At 42.8% G+C, this 25,917-nt stretch overlaps 1 protein-coding gene and 1 long non-coding RNA gene across 4 annotated transcripts; both read right to left on the minus strand.

Moving 5' to 3' along the window:
- Window positions 1-3,512: 3,512 nt before the first annotated feature.
- Window positions 3,513-25,632, minus strand: dysf (dysfusion). Of its 3 annotated transcripts, none has more exons than NM_170258.4 (11): window positions 24,997-25,632; window positions 23,110-23,488; window positions 15,087-15,268; window positions 12,031-12,101; window positions 10,993-11,082; window positions 8,813-9,112; window positions 6,473-6,657; window positions 6,288-6,394; window positions 5,729-5,882; window positions 4,393-5,603; window positions 3,513-4,156 (listed from the first exon to the last, which is right to left on the minus strand). In NM_170258.4, the coding sequence occupies exons 1-11, from the start codon at window positions 25,064-25,066 to the stop codon at window positions 4,143-4,145; spliced, it is 2,763 nt and encodes a 920-aa protein (NP_733137.3). In that variant the 5' UTR covers window positions 25,067-25,632; the 3' UTR covers window positions 3,513-4,142. The 3 variants fall into 3 exon arrangements, with proteins under 3 accessions (NP_733137.3, NP_001097935.1, NP_001097936.1); NM_001104465.2 differs by lacking the exon at window positions 24,997-25,632 and adding an exon at window positions 24,944-24,973; NM_001104466.2 differs by having other exon boundaries at window positions 3,513-5,603.
- lncRNA:CR44319 (long non-coding RNA:CR44319) lies at window positions 19,771-20,643 on the minus strand. The gene has a single exon (NR_125266.1). It is a non-coding gene; the product is annotated as a long non-coding RNA:CR44319 (long non-coding RNA).
- Window positions 25,633-25,917: the final 285 nt, after the last annotated feature.

Consider the following 25,917-nt stretch of genomic DNA (forward strand, 5'->3'; position numbering starts at 1 on the left):
TGTCCCGCCACAGCGTTGATCAATTTCTTAGTCACCTGGTCCTCTTCTTTTCTAGCTGGTTTTCCTACTGCTGCTTCTTCTTTTTCCCCTTCTATGCCTTGTTAGGTGCAATGGATGATTGGATTTGTGGCTTGTTTATGTGTAAATTATGCTTGTACACATTTTACCCACAATTGTGTATAAATTATAGACGAATTATTATGTTTGCTGTTCGGTTTTGGCGCGGCTTACATATTAATATAGCACTCCTAACATTTGAAATTCAAACGATGGTAAGAGTGTGCAGTGAATGGCTTAAATTGAAGTTCCACTGTGGCTTAAATTTTTGTAACAAATAAAAATGTATTTCAGGTTTATAGCTTGGCGTTTAACTTGTAGGCCATCCTAATGGTCAACTATTCTCCCCGGCTTTTTCATTTAGTTACGACTTTCATCCATAGCTCTTGGTGAGGGCGGAGTGGAATATATTTGGCTTTTAAGAGCTGGGGCATTAGTTACGCTGGCAATTGCTGTGAACTGCATAAAAATGATTTGGCATGCAGTGGCAGAGCGAAAGCAGCGAAATCACCGAAATCTCCTCGAGGGCCTGCTTAGTAGGTGGTTTCAAGTTTGCAGAAAGTAAATGGTTAGGGCCTGGGAAAGATCCATAGAAAATGGATCTTTGAAGGCCTCGGGCTTGGAAATCCTTAAGCTCGCCTTGGTGTTATGCAAATACCTGGGGCAACATCATCGCCACCAAAATCAGCAGCACCACAGCCTGAACCACCAGCACCACTATGGGCACCACCCTGTGTGCAGCACAATGGCTACCGTGCGCGTGCAACAGAACACGTACAAAACAGCAGCTGTTTAACATTTATTTGCCTATTTATTAATTTCATGTAACATTTTTTCCTAGGAAAAGTTCCACAATGCGAAATCAAAGCCAAAAGGCAACAAGCTCGACGCATTCTCTTGACGCCAGGCAGTCGCCTCGGGTTTGCTTTTGGCTTTTGAGTTTTTGGATTGGGACTGCGACTTGGACTGGGCTTGGGTTCGGGTTCGGGTTCAGTTCCAGGGTCTTCGAATTGTCCAAGCTATCCAGCCGGGCCAACTGTTTTGGCCCAAGACAATAAGCCAAAAGCCTGGGGACTTCGGGAGGGACTTTTTGCCATACTTCTCCCACTATTTGACTCGGTCGCTGAGCTCCTGCGACTGTTTATGTTGCTGCTGCTGCTGCTGCTGCCACAAAAAGTGTCGTGACCCCGGCCAAGGCATTGCATATGGCCAGGATTGTGGGAGGCTTAAAGAGCTGGAGGAGTTTGGAGGAGCTGGAGGAGGTCGGCCGGTAAAAAAATTACATGTTGTTCCTGTTGAAATGTTTGGTTTTGTGCGCTCAGCATTCCCATTGTCGTCGACGTTTATTTATAAATTTCTTTGCGTTGTTTACCTTTTGAAATACTCTTCATATTCGGGTAACTAAGTTAATATAATTCAACCAAGATTTTTTACATTCTTATTCTTCTTTTAAATAAAAGAGTTCGTATTTCAAATGGAGCTGGAGCGCATGCTTTAAAAATATGTTTAAAGAATGAAGAGTTATTTAGAAAAAAGAAATAGTTCAATTGATTAATGCATATATCTTCCCATGCAAAATGAAAACAGGGAATCTATTACAATCTTTTAAACACTTTTCATAAAGTATATACCTTTTAAAACTTTCGATTTGATTTGGTAATATTAAGGCCTTAGGGGAAATGTGTAACAGTCCTCGTGCTGCTCCTGCAGCCTCAGCCAGGAGTCGTCGTCTCCTCGGCCGTTGTCGCTTACATAAGCATCCCTGGCTAGGACAAAGGAAATGCAAAAATGCCAAAAATCGCACAACTCAAAAAAATCGTATAAAAAATAAAACAGCCAAAGCTGAAATACAGAAAACGCGAACGCGAATTCGAATTCGAGTAACTTGCACACAAAACGATTCTGGCACCCATGAAGAGCAGTAGTGGCCGATGGATTTGGGGAGCATCGGACGGGAGGATCATCGAATCGGCCTGGGCGGGTGGTGATCGTGGCACATTTGCATACAATGAGGCCAGGACTGCGGCACACACCCTCCCCCTCCCCACCGTGGCAACTAACCCCTCGCCCCAGTGCCATATGTTATCTGCGACTGTGACCTACACCAATATTTCTGAGAATGCTGCTGTTGGCCGACGTCGTCGCCTGGAAGTGTGTCGTCGTCGTCCAGTCCCAGGTCTCCATCTGTAGCTTCACTTGTACACGGTGAGAAATTTATAGAACATGTGAAAAATACGTACGTTGAATTTAAAGAACCTAACTTACATGCTAAATATAACATATTTGAGATTCGAAAGATATATAGATATGATTCTTTTTAGCGCACAAGAATAAATACCTTAGTTATGTACTTTGAAAATGCTCATATATGTTCAGTAGAGAGTACTTTTTTGTATATAAGCTCCTATTGGGATGACTCTTTCTCCAAGTGCCTTCTTCCATATCCAGCTAGCCAGTCACATAGCCAGTCAGTATCTCAGACAACCGACAACGGACGACGACGAGGAGTCATTCAATCGCGCCAGCTGCGGCGTCTACATCGTCAGCGTTCCGTTCCGTTCCGTTTAGCTTAGGTTTTTCACTGCTCTCTCGCCTTTTTGTTTGCTTTGTATTTTTCCTTATTTTTTTTTGTTGGTTATTTTGTTGGCCATTCTACTTACAATATTTGTTGGATATCACCAAAAGATCTCGGCAACAGCAGCCGCAGCCGAAAAAAGGAGCCAGCCTCCTCAACGGGCGACTCTCGAGTGGGCCTGTGTGTGAAATCCAACTGTCTGGCGTCTGTTCTGCGTCGTCGCCGAGGTTTCATCGAGGTTTCATGGGTTTCATGGGTTTCAGGGGGTTTCAACGGCGGTTCGTCGTCACCATGAAGTGGTGCCTCCAGTACGAGTACTTTGAAATTGAAAATGTCTATGAATGCTACCCAAACTTGGAGCATTGATGTGGGGGGAGTGGCTTTCAGGCTTAAATTTTCTTTTTTTTCCCCGTTGTTTAGTTTTTGGGCGAAAGCGAATGATTCGAATTCGGCTGGTAGTTCAGAGTGCAAGGCATTAGTGCAGGACCCAGGAAAATCATGACATTTCCCCATCGCGTCATTATGGTAATCATTCTATGATCACTGATCAACAGACACATTGCTGAGATATTTGCTATGTTTATGATATGTGTGGGAATTTAGGTCAAGTGAGGCTCGTTAAAAGCCTAATGGGCTTATATTGGCACTTTAGCAAAATCTCCATTTAAAAATGGAAAAAGTGCACATTTTCATGCAAATAAGACTCAAAATACCTAAACGTTTACGACTTAATCGGAATTTATAGCGCTTACAAGTTTATTGGCAATAGAAATTATATAATTGCCCATTAAGCAAACAATCATTGTGTGCAGGTTTTACAGTCCCCCTTTCGATGACATAATTTATTCTTCCCACTAAAAAGAAACAACTTCTGGAATTTCCTTCAAACGAATATACTTTACAAGTTTGTTTATTCAATAGGCAAAATACGAAAGCACAGTAATAAATATGTGTATAAATAAGTGTTTAATAAATAAAATAAAGTAATATAATTAACCTAGATTTAAATGTAGATGCACATATATCTGCGGAGTTACGAGAACGCGAGATACAAAAATACGAATGATCGTAAAAAACTTTAAGCACGCGCCATAAAAATGTCGCTAATGAAAACGCTACAACTAATAGAGCTCTCTTGGCATGGCCTATGTTTTTTTTTTCGCTTCTGTTTCTGTATTTTGCGGGCCAATCGCAAAACTAATTTCCAAGCGCTATTTTCATAGACTCATACTTATTTTTAAGTGTTTGTTTTTTTCAAGATTGCACATACAGAATGGGAATTGGAAAACAAAAGGGCTATACGGGAATCGCTTAAATTAGCTGTTGTATCGAGGAAACGAATGTGTTTTGCGTTTCCTTCGTTAGATAAAAATAATTTAAACGCTAAGATGACAAGTGGCAATTAATTTAAGTGTGATTATCACCTGGCCGCCATGGCAGATATCCCATCTCCCATCTCCTATCCCCGATCTCTGATCGCTGGGTATTTCCAAGCTTTGCTGGTCGGTCACTAATTTTTGGGATCTGCAAGATACATGTACATATGTATGTATGTATGTGATGAAGGGCGGAGGAGGCATTAGCATAAGCGTGGCATGTGCTTGGCGGAAGCCTATAGCTTATCAATAATTAAGATGCCTTTTACTAGTTCTCGGCTTTGTTTTGGCGGCCTTAATTACTTAGCGATCGAGTGCCAATTGGCCGCAGTTTTTTGGAAATCGTGCCAGAAACTTAAAAAACAATACACACTTAATACTAACCTCTATCCTCAACCGGTTCGCCGGCATCCCCATGGCCCGTGGCCGTTGGTATCGGTATCGAAATGGGTATCGGTGGCACTACCACCACCCCCTGACTTTCCCCCTCCAGGGAGTGCTCCCCACGTCCATGATGAAGTGCTAAGTGCTGGTGCTGCTGGTGGAGATGCGGCTGTTGTCCAAGTAGAAGCTGCTCGTTCTGCTGCTGCTGGAGGGGATTTTGGTGGTTTTGACTCTGGCTTAAGTGCTGCGAAAGATGCTGATGATGGTCACCAGTTGGTGGCCACTGCTGGTACGTGACCGGTACCAAAGGATCTGACATCCATTCAAAACTGAAAGCAGGTCCTATGGTCTGGGTGGTGCCCAAGCCACTTTGATGCGGTGTAGCACTTGTGGGCGTGGGGGGCGTGGTCGTGATGCAGGGACTCAGCTCGTGGGAGGATCCAAAACTATCCAACGAAGCCTTTTGCGCCGATTCCGACCAGGGTGGACTGGGGTTCCATTGCTCTATAAAATCCGCAGGATCCGGAGGCAGTGATTTATTGGGTAACCTCGGTCTCGTCGGCACTATTGTGGCATATATAACTGAAGCATCACTACTGACCACCGATGAGGTGGCATAGGCAGCAGCCGGATGAGTATGGATGGCATAGCAATCCGGTTCCGGAGTTATCGCCGCCGCCGGAGAGCGTTCGGCGTGTAAGTAGAGTGGTTCCAGTTTTCGAGCCCGCTTCTTGGGCGGTGGGGGCGTGGACGATTTGGAGATAGGCGGATTGGGAGTACTTGTTGCATTCGGAGGATTAACGTGGCTATTTACTTGGCTATAGTCCACGGGCTCTTGAAAGCAAAACAGCGGTTGATCCTCCTTAAGCTCGATTGCTGCCTTCGCATGATAGACTCCACCATAGGTTCCCATATGCGGATGGTGATGGTAAGCAGTCGCCGGATGGTGATGGTGATGATGGTGGTGCGGGTGGTGCGAGTGGTGTGGATGATGGTGCGGGCCAAAGCTACTGGCTATGCCCAAATTGGGTGTTGCACCACCTGGAGTGGCCGGTGGATGGGATGAATGGGGACTGTAGTAGCCGCTGGAGGGAGTTCCCGGTGGGACACGGATACCACTGTCCAGCGGCATGCCGAACTGGATCTTCGACTGGACGGTATAGTAGTGATACAGCCAGGAGTTGGCCAGCATAATTGAGGCCTCTCGATCGCTGCAAAAATATAATAAAGTGTTTTCATGTTTTCATCTAATAAGTTCAATTTTATGTTTTAGCTGATCTGTATATTATCAAAGGTGTAGATTGGCTTAATGTGTATTAAAGATACGTATACTTACTTGAGTACTTGGTTTGTGCACACGATAACAGGTTGTTGCGTGGAGTCGGGACTATCTCGCACTTGTAAAACCACGTGTACCCACGTGTATTCCCCACTAGATCTCTGCATTCGTACTAGAAGGATACAACTGCGATCTTGTTCCGATTGGATAACTGAAAAAGTTAACAAATACATATATCGTTCAGAATTGATGTATAATAAATAGAAATCGACTTAAAAGAGTTTTTTGTCTTGGGGCTTTTGTGGTTTAACTGGTTTAAAGTAAGCTTAATTTAAATATATTTATTAGAATTTCATAGGAAAAATCCATTCGATAGGAAGGTTTTTATCAAAGCCTATGCCTTATGAATTGTTTTGAATAAATTAAGCTGTATTATAGATTAATTATATATGTATTTTATATTAATAGCAACCATATTGCTTTTACAAGTTTTTTTTATGGATTATAGGCAGTTTTATTCACCATTTGCAATAAATTATTTCGAGTAAAATAAAAAGCATTAAAGCCTTATCAAATTAAATAACGAGTTATTTTGTTAATAAGCCAAGCCACTTACTTAAACTGTGTTTTTTTTGCGCCTCCGTCAGATTATCGCTGTGGATCAGATTGTACCAGGATGTGCCTTGCAGAGTCGACTTATCATAGCCCAAATGAAATTCGCCACTGAAAGTTATAAAACAACGATAAACATAATTTAACTTTAATACTAGCTATCAATTTACATTTATCGCCGCTACTCACTTTTTATCGATATGGGCTATTTTCATGTCCATTGAATGGATGGTGGTGAAGACGTTGGTGGCACCTTGTACAACACACTCCCTGGTTTCGGGCATGGCAATCGGAGTGCAGGTGGCCAAAAAGACGGGCTCGTTGCGACTGCAAAGCGGCAGGAATGACAAATAGTGACCCTGGACCAAGACAACCTGCAAATACAGAGATTCAGCGCGTTTAGCTTTGTTCTGAGATTGCCCCTTGTTTCGACATCGGCTCCCACGAAAATTGGCGCCCAACGTGGGGCAGCTGGGAGTACCTACTTTGGCCATTTTTGGACCGGCATGCCGGCGACTCTTTCATAGACATTTTACTCTGATTCCATAATTTAAAAAAGGCAATCACAGAAATGTTTGTATGCCAACTCCTCCACAGAAAAACCCACCAGGCAGTCTCAGGCTCGTCGACTCGGAGCCATTGTCTCCCAATTAAAACGTGCCTGCATTTATTTCGACCCAACTGCAATTGCATTTTCGAGGCTTATGGGCCGCCGCCGTCGCAGCTTCTTCTGCTTAAATGCAAATGCAGTCAGCCCAACGATCCTGATACCAAAAAAAAACAAAAAAAACAAAAAAACTAAACCTCCCCATCCCCCAAAAAACCCGTCGGATGACGCAGACGCCACAGTCGTTTGTGGGGTTTGTTTTTCTTCATTTTTTTTTCTTTTTTTGGTTTTTGGTAAATGAGACGACCTTAGACTGGGACCAGGCGCCACTGCCGACGTTGTCGCCGTCTCTTCTCTTTTCCCTGGCTTTTGTTTTTTTTTTTTATAATTCGAAGTTTTTGTTTTTGGGCCTTTTGTCTATGGGGTATGGCCGTCTGGCACACTGGTTACTAGCTCTGAACTATGCCTGACCTCATTCATAATTATTTATTGGTCCATTTTTATTGCATATTAACGAGTGCCGGCCTGGGAGTGAATGTGCTTGCATTTTCCGCAGCTCTGGGCTTGACTTTGCGGGTTATCGCCAGTTCAGTTCATGTGGGTCTTAAGCGTCGAGTGTGCTTAGGATTAGATTAGGTTCTGTGCAAGGCTGGAAATGGATTGGACATTCAAAACACTCTGGTCTCCTTAAATATTCTGGTCTTTGATATTTTTAAATGGTTTTCAGTCATAGTGATTGGTGTCTTTTCCCTCCATTAGTTTTATTTTTCTACATTAGTTCCCAGCTGTTTGATATACCATTTAACAGGGTGAAATATGGGATACAGTAGTAGCGTAACAGTATTCCCCACTTTTTATATAATATTGTAACATCTAAACCTTCTTCCTTATTGTGGATTGCCTTTTCTAAGCCAACGAATAACACATTTATTCAGAAAAGGGTCATGCGAAATCTCACAGCCAGCACTTCCTGCACCTCATTAAACTGCCAACACTCAACTTAATTAAAAACGTTTTCAGCCAACTGTCAACGCCTGGGCTTATCTCCATAATTTTGCTCACTGCACATCTGCGAAAAGCGAGGAAAAAAAATGGACGCGGCCCGGATCGGCGAAGATATGAATAAAAGTGAAGCGACCGCCCACCACCACATGGTGCACGGTAGCAGATCCAACAGAGGCAACATCCATGACCAAAACGGGTAAGAGTTGCTGCCACAGCCAACGCTTCGCTCAACACGTTGACAGATTTGGTCTTGTCTTGTTCAACCTGCGGCTGAGATGGCTGGGAAGACAACTTCATATGGCCGCCTCGTTTTATTCACATCATCATCATTGCGCAGGGAGGCGGCCAATCAGAGCAGCTAAGAAACCAGGTGGGATGGGGTCTGTAGCACCAGTGCCAGCAATGCCACCAGCACCCACCCGTTTCCCATCAACTGTCATCGTTTGTCAGCTTATAGAAAACCCGGCTCGTTGGCAAGATGTATGACCAGTTGGCCGACGGCTCAAACGCATGGTACGAGTTCTACTCCAAACTCGCAACTCCAACTCCATCTTCATCTCCATTTCCCTGCCCTCATGCATAATTCATGCCAGAGCAAGATGTCGATGTTGAGCGGTGGATTGAAGCGGAGCGGAGCGGAGGAGCCTGCAGTGTGGTAAAGTGTTACACGCAACACGCTTCCCAGGTGATTCATTCATCAATTTCTGTCAGAGACTTACACGCGCTTACTCATCCACGCAAGAATGCACGGAGAAAAAATATGCGAGCAATTAATTAGTTTGTAATTCATAATTAAAAGAAAGGTTATTAAATAAAGAAGAAATGGTGCAAAGAACTCATTTTCTTATATAATATATTAAATGTCGACTTTTCGGTAGCAATAAAATTAAATGTTTTTCAGTGTATTGAACACTCACCTTCTGATCGCCGAAACGCATTTGCCGTCGCGCATTGCGGCTAACATTCATGCGACAGAGGAACATGCGATGCTCGCCCTCGAGACTGGAGGCGCCACCAGCACCACCGGCACCAGCGGCACTTCCATTGCTGGACGTTGAGTCGCCGGCACCGCCAGCACCACCGGCACCACCGCTGCTCGCCTGACTCGAGCCACCCGGCTGCGGTGGCACGTTCCTATTCAGCTCGGCCTGGATGTTTGCGTGATCCTGTTTGTCAATGATATCGTAAACGGAGTCACCGTGTATCAGCAGATCCTCCTGTAACGAGAACGGCAAAGGAACATGGTTAACATGGGTTTACACTGGTCTGAAAATAACAGCGACTGGTATTCGACTACTACTTAACAACTGTCGATATAATGGCAAAGGGAAATAATTTTATTAATTTAACACAATTCTTAAATCAATTAGAAATGGAATACTTTTAAATATAATCCGTATCTTTCCATTCGATCTAAATTTCAATTAGTCAGCCTATTGTGGTAATTTGTTAATGATATGTCAGACGGAATTCGCATGCTCATCGCCGTTTTGTGGAGCTTCGATGTTTGTGGCCAGTTGCCTGCTGGCCGTTTATGTCATGAGCTTTTATTATTGTTGACAATTATGGCCACAGCGAAGGAGAGAGCGATCGAGCGATCGACCAATTTATAATGGCAAGCCGATGTGGTTGTAATTTATTTATGGCCACTGTCACTACATGACACATGACAATGGCAACTTGTTATGGGAATATGCAAAAATCGAATTCAAATTATGATGCCCAACAACAGCAGATACATCGGCAATGGTAAAAGCAACTGCAGCAGCACCAACAACATCCACAATGTTGCCAAGATCTATTGACATTTTTGGCAGTTTGTTAATTAACTTGGCTGTTGGTAGTTGTTGCTGCCGCTGCTGCTGTTACTGCTGCCGTTTTTCAGCTTTTGCCGCCGCTAACTAACTCCGAGCCTTGCCACAAATTAAAAGGTTGGGCAAGCCACTTTTGGGCCTGTCCATGTGCACACCAATTCCGTTTTTATTGTGCCCGTAATTATGCCAACACATGGCATACGAGTGAATTTATGAACTTCACTGACCATTTAGTTGCTGCCGGTGGGTGTCTCCCAGTTCTCCACTCCCTCAACTCCTCCGAACTCCTGATAAGGCTCGGCACAAAGGCCAAAAGGCTGTCAAATGTCATGGTTGCCAATTGGCTTAGTTGTGTTTTTTTCCTGCATATTTTTTTTTTGGTTCTGCTGTCTTGCCGTTGGCTTGTTCTTGTCTAACTTTTGACTTGCGGAGTGGGGGAAGTGCAACATTTAGTTGATATGAAAGGTTGTCTGGCCGCGAAAAAACAAGTGGAGTGTTTCCTTTTGATATGAAGCAGCTGATCAAGTTTTTTTTTCGGCCACGAACATATCCCATTCCTGGGATCACAGGCCAGGCTCTGATTTATGGCATAATTTTGGTGGGGCACAGACATTGCACATACGCCCCGTTGCACTGGCACTCGAAGACTTCGACATCGAAGAGCCGACAATCACCTGGTCGCCTAATCTGTGGTACCTTTGTCAATGTCGGTTATGTTATGTGTAGAACGGAGATATGTCACATGTGCTCCGGTCGGCTAGATTTATTTAAACCGTCGGTTCAAATGCAAAGTGAAAGGCCAAGTAAATAGAGTCGCATATATATATATATATATATATCCACATGTATAACCTTGCTATTTAAGCGGTATAAGCGTGCAATAAACAAAGCTTGAAACACGGGCAACACGGCAAACATCGAGCTGTGGTTTTTAAGGAACCAACAGACTTACATAAGCTCAATGAATCGGGTCTCTTTAGGTCTTTAGACAGTTGCTAACTTGTCAACGGGAGCAGCAACAACATCAGCAACTAGTACAGCACAAAAACTGCAACAAATATGTTTGCTGTTGCCGCTGCTGCTGCTGCTGCATCGTTGATGTTGCTGCTGCGCTTATGTTGCTGCTGCTGCTGTTAGGAGACTATGACATGCTCTGACGACGACAGGCATCGTCGTTTGCCTGTTGTCGCTTGTCAGAGATTTGTATCAACGATTGTAACAATTTTGGCCCCCGAAACAGAAAACCAGCCCAAAACAATCCGCAACTTTCGCAAAAGACTTACCATGGAATGGCCCAAGTACTCCGCAGCATTATCCGATATATAAAGCAATTTGCCATTTTGTGTGAGCATCATCAAGAAGCCGGAGAGTGCCTGTAAGACAAATACGTATATGTGAATACAGGGTGATTGGTAATGAATACAAAATATTCTTAATCCAAATATATCTATATTAACTTACTTAAAATAAAGAGGATTCTATTTTCGTTTTAATAATAACAACCTACTTTAAAATGCACCTATGTTCATTCAAACACCCTATCATGCTAGCACGCTACCTCTTTTCTAACACCCCCTAGTTGAAAAAGCATAAATTGAATCTTGTGTCGGAAATGCAAATTCATTTTCGCGTCTGAGCACTAATAAATTGTTAGCCCAAAAGCCTGGCCTAAACCCACGTTGACAACCGCAGCAGAGCTCCCGATGAGAGCCGAAAAGGGGGAGTATGAGTAGTACTCCTACCGTGGTTATAGTATTTAATTCAGTCACGAGTGTGCACAGGTATGTAGATCAATCTCGCCCGACTGGAGCAGTCAGTGCCAGGCAGCTTGACTGACTACTGTCTTCTGTCTTCTGTGTTTTTTGTTTTTTATTTTTGCTTTTTTGGTTTTGTCTGGTGGCTGCTCCTGTAAATCTGTGGCTTTTCCCGGGCATTTATTGTTCGGCCCGCTGGCTTTTGGCTGATTTCCTCTTCTCGCTTTTGGCGCAGCAAGTGGCGGCGAGCAAAACGATTTCTGACTTATGATATGGCCAGCTTTTGTGCCATTAATAGAGTTGTTTTCCCGGGAACTTTCGGTTGAGTTGTCACCGCGTTGGCTTAAATTGAGTTGTTTCTCTCGGTTCCCTGGGAGCCCAATCGAAATGTCATCGGGATTGAAAATTGCCGAGGTTATATGGTAAATGAACGCATATCACGCTGATCGCTTTCCTAATTACGCTCCGATTGAATATGAATTGTGGGCAATATTTCCGAGAAAGTGAAAACGAAATAAGGCAGAAAACTATACTAGAGTATTAATGAACTAAAACTTAAATGCTTACCTTTGAGAAGCCAATATTTGGTGTTGCTGTCTGATGATGGAGATGATGCATCGCATTGTGACGTTTGAAAACTGCAACGAGGGGGGGAAGAGAAAACGGATTCATGAAAATAATGCTAATTAAGTTAATTGACCTTTTGTGTCTTGCGCAGGCGCTCCCTGCCGATCAACACATCCGTATGAAGTACGGATGAAAAATATTCACTAAGTGGATATGAGTATTTTCCCATGGCGGTAATTTGTATGCAAAAGCCAGGCTAATTAAAAAACTATCTGTTAATAATAGACTCGATACCTCTCTAACTTGTGACGGCGTTTGTTAGATGCATTTGATTGTTAATTCATTGATTATATTCTACATACAATGAGCAACGATGTTTGCCGCCTAACGAAAACAAGTGAATCACAAAAAGAAAATGTGTCATTGTCACTAAGAGCGAACAGCAGCAACAACAACAACTGCAGCAGCAACTGCAACGATAGTGGCAACAGCAACATCAGGCTGCGATCGCCGAGTGCAATTGCTGTTTTGCAGCTGCATTGCAGGCAGCATCAAGATCAATTATTTTTAAAACACTACGAGATACTCCCGCACCTGGCAAACAAAACAAAAACCGAAGAGAAACAGCCACAAAATCAGCATCAGGCTACAATCACCACGGCAACAGCAACAGCAGCAGCAGCCGCCGCAGCAGCAGCAACAGCAACTGCAACAGCAGCCACCGCAACTGGTAATTTCATTGAACTTGAACGGAAAGGCCATGAATTCAGTCAGATTTTCGCTGGGCCTTAATATTATCCACTATCCGGGCAAAATACTCAGAAATCCGTTTTGCCACGAAGTCTGTCGTCAGCGTACCTGAATCAGCCAAAAATAAAAATAAAAGGGGAGTGGCGGCCAGCTCAATGATTTTCCACTTTGCTACAATATACAAGGGCAAGGGAATGTAGCTTTATTATAAGTGATATTTAGCTTGCCGAACAGAACTCAATATAAGGTCGTCAAGAAAAGAAGCCTGCAAAGTGGCATATTTATGATTTATCGAGAGACGAAACAAGTGTGACATGAAACAAATTAGAACATAACTTGAAGTAAAATTTTTAAAAATATCTAGAAAGAAATTTAAAGAAATGTGCATTTATGATTTTGCACTTTACGTATAATTGTTATAATCAACCTTCCTGAATTAAACACCTTGAACTACAACCGAAAACTATTTTTAGTCACTGACCACTTCACAGCTTTATGGCTTTTTTGTGAGATTCGTTAGCAAACACGACACTACTAAATGCTGGCCAATTATACGGTCTTCGATCTGAGATCGAAGCCGCCGGGCTCAAGATCTTGCATACAAACGAAGAACGTAAAGAATCTCATTGTATTGAAAACTCAATTTCGTTTTATAAATATGTATTTCATTAATCGCGACTATCGCAGCAGCCACACCCACCCACATATCTACAATGCTCAGACGGAGAGCAAACGAATCCATTGAACTTGGCGATACAAAGATACAAAGCGATTTCGATGGCGTGCCAATATTAACACAATTTGTGATTATAAATGCTTTTAAACGGTGCAATGACAATGAACAACAACAACAGCAACAGTAACAGCGGCAGCGAAAGCACACCCAAATAACCCAAAGATACGAGATCCACAGAACGCCGACTATTTCTCACACTTATGGGAATGTGGGGCTGCGGAGGAATGAGATGGAGAAAAGAGCAGTACTTAAGTTTAATTTTTTGCAATTTGTAGAACACATAAATCGCACATTTTGATTTATCGCAATATTTATAGCAATGCCAGGCAGACGCTCGTTGTTACCATTGCAATTGTGAAATTGCCTGGCCCGACTTGCAGTTTTGCAGTTTGCAGTTGGAGGAGTTCGTCGATGAGATAGTATAGTGTAGCTTAGTATGGTACAGGATGCTGCTATGCCACGGATCTGCAACAGTTTCACATGGGTTTCCTCCAACTTTTCGTTCCGTTTCGTTTCTGTCTGCGCACTGAGATGCGAGCCGAGAGTTAAGAGTTCCCCAGTCTGGTGTGTTATCTATGGGCCTATGTACCGCACAACGCTAATTTGAAAAACAATTTTCGTAATTATCCACAAAAAAAAAAAAAAAAAAAATAATAAAACACAAAAACAAAACCAAAATGAAAAAAATAGCAGCGCAAATAGGTAAGTAAAGAGCGAACGATCTTGTTCGGTTGCGCTTGCGTTGACCTGCGCGCATGCGCATTAAAGGAGGATGGGACCTCTGGGGACCGATCGGAATGGGTCCGTAGGCTTCGGTGTTTGGAGGATCCGAGGATCGGCGGATCCAAGGGGCCCCCAGCAATTTTGGCCCGCCTGGAACTGGGTGCGTGCCTAGACGGTGCGGCAATTACTTGGCCAAAAACAATTTCAGCCGGGCATTTGGGGGCATGATAGAGGGACACTCGACATATGAATGATGTTGGTTTAAACCGAAGCGCAACCATGCGCCTAGCGGTTTTTCATTCCGGCTTAAATGAAAGTCGGCGGTGCACTGCCCAAAAAATTGGTGAGTTTGGATAAGGAGTCATAGAAGGAAAAACCTATCATGACATCTCAAGTGATCTCTACGTGGTACACATACCAAACCTTTGTTTAATATCTTAAGTTTAGCAATCTAAACAGTTTTTAAATAACGTTCACATTTCATTTGTGCAAATTAAAATCATATGAAAGAGTGTAAGAGATACGTGCTAATGTGCTAATCAATTGCTTACTCCCCGACTAAGAACTTTCAGCTAGTTACTTTGTTAACACGGACTTTGTGGAAGCTCTAGACATATTTTCCCCAAGTGCATGGCATTTTGGCAATTGCAGTTTTGAAGTGCAACGGCGGTGGGTCCTGCACTCGGCAGTCTCAATCTTCGCGGCTGCACAGAGTCACAATCACAGCCGCAATCTCCATCTGCTCATGACTCATGCATATTCAATCAGCGTGCAGCCAATTATCAGCATGCATATATGCATTTTTCGTTGGGTATTGGGATCCGGGGAGGCTTTGGCTGCAACTTACCTTGCTGGAAGTAGTTGGCTTTCCGCACATAGACACAAACGAGGGCCATCAGTTGCAGTTGCGAGAGGCGCTGGCGCGTCGATTGGGGCAGCGGCAGGAGATCCCTCAGATTGGCTATCTCCGCATTTATGAGATCGCGTCGCATCTTCGAGGCGCCCTTCGTCGATTTGTTTGCATCGAATCTGCAATGGAGAAATGGAAATGGATATGGTTAAACAATTAGAATATATGGGCTCGTTCACAGCTACGGCTTAATAAGTGCGCAGAGTGGACAGACCGAGTGCAACACCAGACTATGCACCACTCCGGGCATGTGTTTTCACAGCCCAACAGTCGGGCGTGTTTCCACACCAAGTGTGTCTCCGTTTCGCTCTTGGGCTTATTAACCCATTGCTCAGTGGTTATGGCCATTTGGGAATTCCATTTATTGCCACCAACATTATTCGCATTTAATTGCCTTGCACAAAGTGGCAGGTAACTCTTACTGACAACATAAATGAGCAAGCTAACATTTTATACTTTTTTTTTTATTATACAGAACTTGAGTGTATGTGTCTTAGAAAACGTGGATAATAAAAATTTAGTTTATAGAAGAATAAATATTAATAAATAAATTGGTTATTTACTTAATGGGATAGTTTTAAGGATTATAATTATATAAAGTTAGCCTTTCTTATATTTAAAGATAACCAAATTAATCATTGTAAGACCACAACATTTCACGCAATTTTAATCCCAAATCCCAATCAGTACTTATTCAGTCAAGACCACTTTATTTGCCTTTCGATCCGCTGACCACAATGGGTTAAGGATGGCTCGCACATACCTCGCATAAATAACTCATCGCGCATTTAAAAATCATACGAGCAGCGGTATGTGGCTGTGGTTCGATGCAGCGATGGTGGTGCAGTGGTTGGCTGAACGGCCGGTGGTTGATGTGGGGCACACTTGCCACATGCGCCTTGTGCGGAAAAATTGTGCAAGTAGGTTGGTCAGCGCAATTGTTGTTGCTGCTTTTGGGCACAAGCGGCAAAAGCGTTTAGCGGAGACTTCGAAACAGAAACTGTCCGTGTGTCATTTTGTGAGCATATTATTTACAAGGTTGAAATCATAAATCATAAATTTGTCTTTTTATGCAGTCGGCGTCGGCGGCCGCGGCGCATGCGGCGTATGCGGCGTATGAGTATTTTTTATTTATGCTGACGTTTTCTTGCCGGGCCATTGTTGCTGTTGTTGTCGGCGATTATTTTGCAAGCCTTTTTTATGATAAATATTGGTAATATTGTTGTAATAACAGCAAGTGCCCGCGCCTTTTTGGCTTTCCTCGTTCGACTGTCTGCCATTTTGCCGCTGTTATTGCCTCTAAATGGCCATGTTAACATTTAAAACAATCTCACTGCGTCCGTGTGACTGTGAGTTGCATGCAACCGCTTCAGAGGCATGCAATAAAACAAATACAACACAACAAAAAAAAAAAAAAAGATCTCAAAAGAAACAGAATCCGAGACCAAATCGAACGCTTCGTTCGCCTTCTGGCTTTGAAAATATATTCATGCTTCAGGCCTATTCACTCTTGGCCACTCGCAATCCGAATAGACCATACATAATAGAACAGATTTAGCCAGAGCCCAGAATCGAAATTGAGTGGTCGAGTGGCTCGCACTCACTCACTGGCCAACTGGCGCGCATTTAAGTCAAGGTGATTTGTACAATTAAAATGAATATTGATTTAAATGCTGCGATTGCGAGTCGCTCACTTGTGCTCCGGCTGACATATATGTTTTGGTCTTTTAGCTGGGCGGTCTGATTGTGTGGGCTGCGGTGAAGGGTCAACCAGAGAACCGACAATCTAAAAAATCCAAAAACTCTATATCTTTGAGGAAAAAACATTCGTTTATAATACATCCAGATATATGTACATATTATTAGTGATTAATAAGCCAAACTTAACTTGTCAACGGATATACCATCTACTCTAATATAAGTCTCCCATTTAGCTGCTCTTCTCTTGACCTCCTGTTGATTGGTATCTGGCAAAGACCAACTTTGGTCATTCCACCCCAGCTAATCCACACAGATCCTCCCACACATTCAGTTGGGAAGGTTCCTCTCCCAATTAGCTACTTAAAAATGTCAAAGGCTTCTGCGATCTGCTATCTGGCTGGCTATTTGTGGCATAATTAATAAGTTTCTCAAATATTTATCATAAACAAGATGCCAGTGGTGCAGGCGATAATATGATAATGCCATCAGCCTTTCGTAATGCATGGTCGAAAAGCAAAAAAAAAAAAAAAAAATATATATATATATAATGTGAGGAAAATAAAAATCCAAAAAAACGTGTTAATGGCCAGGGAGAGATACATCAGATATATAAAGCTGTTGCGGGTGGAGGTTGTAGGTTGGAGGATGGGGAGCCCAACTGCCGGCTGTAATCTACATCAAAATTTATCTGAGTGAGCGAGACATGTCAACATTTCTTAATATATCTATCGCTACCTTGAAATCTGCACTAAGTAGCACCAACTTGTTGGCCGTTCGCCGTTGTGGCAACTACTGTACAAGTTGTTGTTGCTAATTAAAAGCATAAACACGATTCTTAGCGTTGTGGGATCATCCAGTGGCCACTGTGTTGGTGGCTCTCATTGGATACCGGTGGCTGAAACCTGGAGCCACATGCTTAATCTGCCACTGGGGATCCTTTGGCGCAGTGGAAAAGATCTTAATCAAGTCTGGTCCAGCCTGAATTCTGGTCCTCGGCCCTCTGACTAGATAAAAATACATCGGACTGGCGACGGAAAACTTAACGTGCTCCACAGAAATTAGGCACAAATCTTGTTGGCTGAGATTCTTCCGATTCCGATTCCTGTGATCTCAATGCCAATCGCCATCCCTCACTAATTAGCACATAAACCGACAGGGTAACATAATGCCAAACTATTAACTTAAATGGATTTTAAATGCGCATCTATGGGGCTGGCTCAGATCCTTCCTTTTCGACTGATTTTTATGGAGGGCCCGAGCCCTCAGAGCGCCATCGTAAAAATGTGGGCAGCGAATAAATCACAAGACCGCTGAACTTCTCAACCCACCCCAAGCTGAACTCCACCCGCTAGGGCTACACAGAGAGAAAAGAGTGAAATTAAAAAATATGGTTTATAAATAAATTCAAGATTTAAGGTAATAATAAGTATTACAAATTCAAATAATAATTAATGTTTTCTTTGGCCCTAACATATATTGATTGGCAAAAGATCAAGGTGAACTGATAAAAAACTGTCCCTTAAAAAAATAAAAAGATCATAAACGATCGATATAATATCATTCGATCTATTTTTTATGATGTCTAGTTTTTCCCCATGCACGTATCAATCCAAAGGCGAGTTTTAATATGCATCAGGGGCGTCAGTCGGGTTGGAGGATCCCAAATCGGATCCCGATCCCGGCGCAGTCCACTCGGCAGACCATCGAGTCCCAGAGCCAACCAGTCAGTCAGTCAGTCAATACCAATTGCAGGCCAAGAGAAACACGAAATTTGCGCAAATTTTTATTGCACTTTTTCCCGGAGCGTCTTGTCTTCTCCTCTGCTGACTTGACTTGTGCGAATTGTCTGGTTGCAGACTAGATAACTCCCTCTGAAATCCAGCAGTCCTCCCCCCTCTGGTTTTCTCCTTTCTAGCGCTGTGTGTGTGTAATTTGGGCGAGTTTATTTGCCATATTCCCACGATATAGTTCGGCCAGGCTATTGAGCTTGCGGGCAGCTCTAATGATTTCTGGCCGCTCCGCTCCGTACCGCCCTTTCGCCATTCTGTCCAGATCTCTGGGCGCACACAACAAAAAATAGTGCAAAACGGCGTATAATGAATGCCAGACCTCTCAAACTGATGGCCAGTTCGCCGGGCAGCTCCAAAGTCGGAGCTTCGGGTAACCCTAAACCCAAACTGAACCCACACCGGGGTATATAGTTTTTTTTTGGTTGTATTCAAGATCCAGGCAAATTAATTGCCCAGGCGCCGCACAATGCTTTCCATTTGGCTTCGCTTTCGAGGATTTCTCGGAATTTTTTTGTTCACTCGGATGCAAACACTTGTTTTGTGTGGCAGGACTTTGCGGGTGCCTCGTTGTGTTCTGCGTAAGTCGGTGGCAGTAATCGATACCTTTTGGCAAACGCACACCTACAGATTAGCATCGCGGCGACGTTTAGCACAAAAAAAGAGCTGGACAAAAAGGCAAGCCGTCTAATAACCATGGGCAGCTCAACGGCCTTTGGCCAAATTATATGCCAGGCCATAGGTAAAAGTGGCCCCGGGTGAGCATTAAGTGTTATACGGCCTGCACTCGGGTTTTATGGTTATAAAATGCTTTAAAAATTACGACGTAAGTATCTTTGCACATTTAAAGCCCGTTAAAAAGTGAGGCAATTCGAAATTGCAATACTGCACTATACTAGGAATTAGATAAAATTATGAATAAAGAGTAATTTTAAAATGCGTGGCTTGTTTATATTTTCACTCTCCCATAAATACACTTCGGCTTTAAGATGAAACACCAAAATCTATATCCTTCAATTATCTCAATCAATTAGCTTACTTACGAGCTTGTGTGTCCGTAAATTGCGGACATATAATTTACTGCTCTCAAAAGCTCATAAAGAAGTCTGGCGGGCAGCTACTGTGTTTATTTTGACGCATATATTTCAAAAATGCGAGCCACACCACCACCACCGCGCCATGCCACACCACTCTGCCCCACAATGCGAATGCGGCACCACTCTGGAGCAAACCACACCGAAAATAAGCCACAGAGCGACCGCAGCTGAGATTTCATTGCCTCAGAAGAAATGAAATCAAGCTGCTACCGTCTGCCGTTCGATGCCGATGCTCTTGTATGTTTGATTGGAATCTTAGCCACAATTTAATGATGGACTGCCAAAAGCACACTTCGATGATTGGCTCTTGGACATCGTCATTTGCGGGAGCTGCGAGTTGAGAGTTGCGAATCTCCTCCGACGCCGCCGCATAATTTTTCATATTTTTATGATTTGTTGCTACCGGGTACTAAACCCGTTTCTTTCTGCTGATTTTCTTCTTTAGGTTTCCTTTTTTTTGTTTTTGGTTTTTTTTTTAGTCTGAGCTTAACCATGGAGAGCGGCTACCGTTGCTGCATTTGCTTTCGATTATCTTAATTTGCGTGCGAAACTGAGTTTTTTCTTCCTCCGCCCGTAAGCCAAGCCCCAAATTGTGTGTGTACGGAAATTTTCCCATGACTTGGTTCTTGGATCGATCGCTGGCACTCTGTATACTTTGTGCCCGGCGGTGGCTTGGCCAGAAATTACCCCAACTATGGTATGGTCTCTGGTCTGGTCTGGTCTGCTCTGGTATGGTATGGAATGGCTCATCGGCTTGGAACTCTCGGGATTGATGGTTTGCTGCCGTTGCACTTTACCGTCAGGCAATTAGCACAGGGATGCCGCAACTAAATAATTTGGTAAGCCCCAGGGCAGCAGCTCCATCGATCTTGGCCTAAACCCGCGGCAAAGGTGGCGCACTTATTTGCTCAGCTTTTCGTACGGTTTTCAATTCGAATCCGACAGATAATGCCTGGTCATAGGGGTGCATACCGAAATCGATTTTGACTCGCGTCACCAAATATTGATCTAAACAATTTGACGATAACGGAAGTCAGCCACTGCGAGAAAACTGGCTTGGAAATGAACCAATACTATTAGTAAAGATCCAAAGGTACATATATAGACTGCCAAGTGTTTGGCTTAAATGTTTCCAACCAGTTGCATAGAATCTTTTGCAGTGCATTGTCCATACTGAGATCTAGTGCAGCGTTTACTGCACCGATAGCCGAGTTGGGCAAATAGCTCGGTTCGCTCGGCTGATCGCTTTTCTCGTGAAATGTGTTAATGAAATTAGCAGCATAAAATTGCTACCAGAGCTAGACCCCGTGCAGTGTGTTACAGATACCCGAACGAAATTGTATCTTAGCCAAATGTCCGCGGCATGCTAATTACCAAAATTAACACCAACGGCGCAGGCCCGAAAGCAAATACGAGCACAAACTCAAACAGAATCCGTACGCAACGGTTTCGGTTAGTTTCACTCAGGAAGCATCCGACAAATGCACTTCACAAACGTACATATCTTTGGCTTTGACTGTGAATCTGAACTTTTCCTCGGCTTCCTTTACCTTTTCTTCAATTTGTAGAATTTTTTTTTTTTTTTAGTTTTTGTGGTGGCTCGAGTGGGGCCAGGTTTATTGACTCTACGGCTGGATGTGTTAAAAACAACAAACGCCAGGTTTTCTTCGTTTTAATTAGTGCCATTTATTATTTAGAGCATATTGATATAGTTTTCGTTGTTTAACGGTTGTTTGTTTCAGTGCGAGGCGTGTTGTTGGCATTTCTCGTTCGAGCATATGGAAAATATTTATAGAAATCCGCCCGATTTTACTACAACTAAACCACAAATTTTACAAACTCTGCCTGTGAATGTCGAGAAGCGCGTGCTTCGGCGCGCGAACAATGAACTTTTTTTTTTTGGATCGAAAAAAGTTTGAAGCTTAGTTTTCGATAGCTGGGAATTCCAACAAATCCACGTGCTAATTGATAGTTCCATGGATCACGTAAAATTCAGATGAATGAACTGATTTAAGCCAGTAATGAAGAGCACCAATCTGTTGTTTAGAGAAATCATTTTCACGAAGAGGAAATTTCTGTGGCTCTTCTGAAATACGAATACCACACCGTTTTCACTAATTAGTTGGTCCTTAAAATCTCTTCAAAATAATTATGCAACTGGCTTAGCCTGTTTAATGGTCCATTCGAGCTGCTACTACAAAATGCTCTAATTTCGACGGTGGTACCGCATCCGGCACAGTCTGGAAAATGACTCCCACCCAAAGAAAAAAAAAAAAAAAAGACGCATGAGCAGGGCAACACCTACCCAAGAAGCTCCCACACAAAGGCAGGATATTTGCCAACTAAGAGCGAAGAAAAAAGGGGAAAAATCTCAACAGACAAAGAACGAGCCATCAACAACATCACACGTGAGTTTTACACATTTCAGAAGCAACGGCAGCCAGGAGATGTGGCTAACTTTACTGGCATCTTCCCGACTTTGTCGTCGATTCCATGGGATTCTGTGCCTGGTGTTCTCCTGGTGTGGAGACGCCTTTTTTGGTGCCCCATCGTCGTCGTCTTCGTGGACGTCCGATTGCCAACGTGGTAATGTCAATCGCACTGTGCGGGTTTAACTTATGGCAAAACATTTGAAGCACTAATTAATTGGAGCTAAATAAAATGGCACAGCGTCTCAGCTCAGTTTAGCTGGCAGTGAATTTTGCGCGTTTTTCGACTCTTCGCGAATTGGCGCTGTGGGTACGGGTACGCAGACCGACCGGAGAGATTACGAGGACCAGATAACTGCGAACTACAAGTTGCCAATACAAGAGGCCATTAAAACCGGCAGCAGGAGCAGCAGCATCAGTACACAGAGAAAAGAGGATTCTTTTCGAAATGGTTGCCAATTAAGACTATATCTTATATGAATACCTCTTAATAATTTAGCCTTCTATAATCTATAGATTTTAAGTACTTTAAGTAAAATATTTCAAAATAAACACGTTTGATAGATAAACCTCTCTATGAATATTCAAAGATTTATAGAAGGTTATAAAATATTGTGGCAACCTAGTAAAAATCGACTAGTTGCCTATTTTCTTGCTGTGCATTAGCAGAGGAAGAACTAACCAGTAACAAAAGCAGTGAAAATCCAGGAGGAAAACAGTGACGAAGAAATGGAAAGGAGTCTGGATCTTGGCCCAGGCAGCGAATGGGCCGAAAGGAGTTTCGCTGTCGCCAAATGCGAACTTGGCCCCGTATTTCAAATTCGAATTGACAAATATCGAAGCGTGCGAAACAAATTGAAATTAAAAGTTTGCATGTTTGCGCTGTCTGCGATGCGTGGCTGTGTGAAAATGGAGATAAGACTGAATGTTGGCGCTAAGAACTTACCTTGTAAACATGCCGGCTGTCTGTTGCTGTTGCTGCTGCTGTTGCTGTGTTGCATGTTGCTGTTGTGTCGTCTGCGGCTGCTGCTGTTGCATGTGCTGCTGCTGCGACACTGTTGGCGACGTTTCATGCTGCTGGAAGTTATGATGCGTATGCATCTGGTGCTGCAAGTGATGTTGCTGCTGCTGAAGGTGTTGCTGCTGTTGCTGCTGCAGTTGCAGGACATGCTGCAGATGCTGCTGCTGCTGGTGGGGATGTTGCTGCTGCTGCTGCTGCTGGAGGGCGTGGGTGGGCGGGGTTGCTGCCGTCACCTTGTCTAGGCCACGTTTATTATCCGCATACATATCGTCGATCGCACGTTTGCAAATATTTGTTACCAATTCTAAAAGCAGAAATGACAAGGCGTTTTCAGCACTGAGTCTCGGATTGTCACGGTTATTTGGCCAAAATCTTAGGCGAATCACAATGCGAAATAATGATAATATCAATCAATATGTAGATCTTAATGAAAGTCTGCAGACTCTAGCTTTTCGATTTGCTAATGAAATGAAACAACAATTGTTGATTAGGTTTGTTTTTTTCATACGTTGGAAATAGTCCAAGATATTGTTTGAATTGTCTGCGGCACAAAAAGCATATTTTGAAGGAACTGATTTGTATTGTTATTGCCTATTTGAACAATTGCTCGCTGTGCTCGGAGTATCCCCAATGCCCTCCAATGAGTTGGCGCTTTTGACGTGTTTTTTATTTGGGCACTTCGATTGCATAAGGAGTTGAAAATGATTTATAGCATTTGCTCGGCGTTTCGCTCTGCGATGGCGGATAAGTAACTAGGGGTTAATGAAATGTCTTACAACACAAATACTAAACACTCGTTGGGCTACGATCTGTGTTGATCACATTTGAAACTCGTTAAGTCTTAAATAATGATCAATCAATTTATGATTTGGCTTTCTAAGAAGCGACCGAAGCTTGTAAGTGTTTTCTTGAAAAGGGAAATCTGAATGTCTTTGTGTAAACAAATTTGTGTCAATCTGAATTTACTGTAATACTTTATTACTTGATTACTATTATCAAGGTAAGCTTTATAAAACTTAAAAAAAAAATAGCTATCGAATAAAAGCTATTTAATATTAAATTTGTAATGCTTTAAATGTAAGTCCAATACTAGCATTTCACCTAAGTTAGTTGGTCTTATAATAATTCTTCAGAGCTGTGACCTACATTTTTGTACAACTTTTTGTTTTCCCAACTGGCTCCCAACTTTTCCTGGCCAAATTTGTTTTGGCTAAAACAGAAAAAGGTCACTATCACTTTTCTTATAACTGAAAGCACACTCGGACCATTTCCTGGCCACTTGTGATGGCGCCAAGAAGAATCTTAAAAATCTCTTCTGGGTTCTGGTGGCCCCCGGCCTAAAAGTGCAACAATTGAAATTAGTTTTGTTGAGTGAATTTCAAATTTCCATCTCGAGTATTCACTACCGTCTGCGGTGCCGGCGTCTTGGCCTGGCTTTTTGGGTCTTTGCTGCAACTCATTGTCAAGTGAACTTATCACCGAGGAGGGAAACAAGCAGAGACGACGGAGATAAAAAAATTTGTTCGAGTTGACGTTTGGAGTGTCATCGAGTCGATGCTTGAATTTGTTTGGAGTTGTTTGAATAGGGACCACCAAAAGTCATTGAATGAAATGAAGAACTCCACAGATATATCTCATTGTGAGCGACTTTGGCTGTGTGCATTTGATTTTTTGGGCTAACGGCTTTGGTTTGCTCGCTTTTTAAGTATTTTGTTGTTATTGATTTCTATCAAAGTTAATAATGAAATTGGTAAATTACGATTTGGGTGCGGGTGGGGGGGCACTCGGGCATGGACCTTGATCTCAACTTACCTCTCTGCTCGAAAGATTCAATTTGCGATATCCATTTGGTTATAGAGCTAGCTCCAATAGCATTTGGCATAAATGATTATTTAATAATTCACTTCGATCCGCCACAATGTTTGACACTTTATGAATAACTTGTATTTATTTTATTTATTTAGGTATGTGTAAGACTATTTACTTATATTATTAGATCCAATGTGGGGCTTCTATTGCACACTTTTCGCTTTGATTATTGCCTAATCTTTGTATTGGCCTTTACATAGGTATTCATAGAATCATTGCATATTCATCACTTTGATTAAATCAAGATTTATGGGGTTTCTTTTTCAGAAAAGCTCGGCTATAATTTGCAAATCAAATGGCCCGAATGACGCACAACCTATCGTGTTAAGTAATAACTTATGGCCCGACGAGAGCAAAGCCAATTGGCGATCACAATTTAATAAAATACCGACGGCTTTATGGCTCAGCACCTCTGGGTCTCTGGGGCTCAAGCAAATCCGTTCCGTTTCCGATCGTATAAATCCACAAAATCACACAAGAACCTCGGATCGAGGGCCACACAACCGTGTTGAATGCGCGCGTGCACCTTTCTGTGCGGATCACCGGAGCGACACAGAAGCGGCAAACTTGATTTCGAAACAGGTAAGGTGGCTTTCGTTCAGTTTCAGCCAGTCTGCCGATCTGGCCAACATCCAAAGCCGGGCTCTGCATGTCCCTGTTTGGAAGTGCTCGTGTGTTGGTGCCAAGCGCAGTGATCGCCCAATGAGATGTCTGATCATACACTGCCAGAAAAGAATTATAAACAGATTTTATTTCTTAAAATATATAAATATAAATAATATAAATAAAATATATAGAAAATTTCTTATGCTTAGGCATGTGTTATAATTTATGACACATTTAATATTTAAATATATTTTTTAA

The sequence above is a fragment of the Drosophila melanogaster genome, chromosome 3R (genome assembly GCF_000001215.4).
Source record: "Drosophila melanogaster chromosome 3R".
Lineage (NCBI taxonomy): Eukaryota > Metazoa > Arthropoda > Insecta > Diptera > Drosophilidae > Drosophila > Drosophila melanogaster.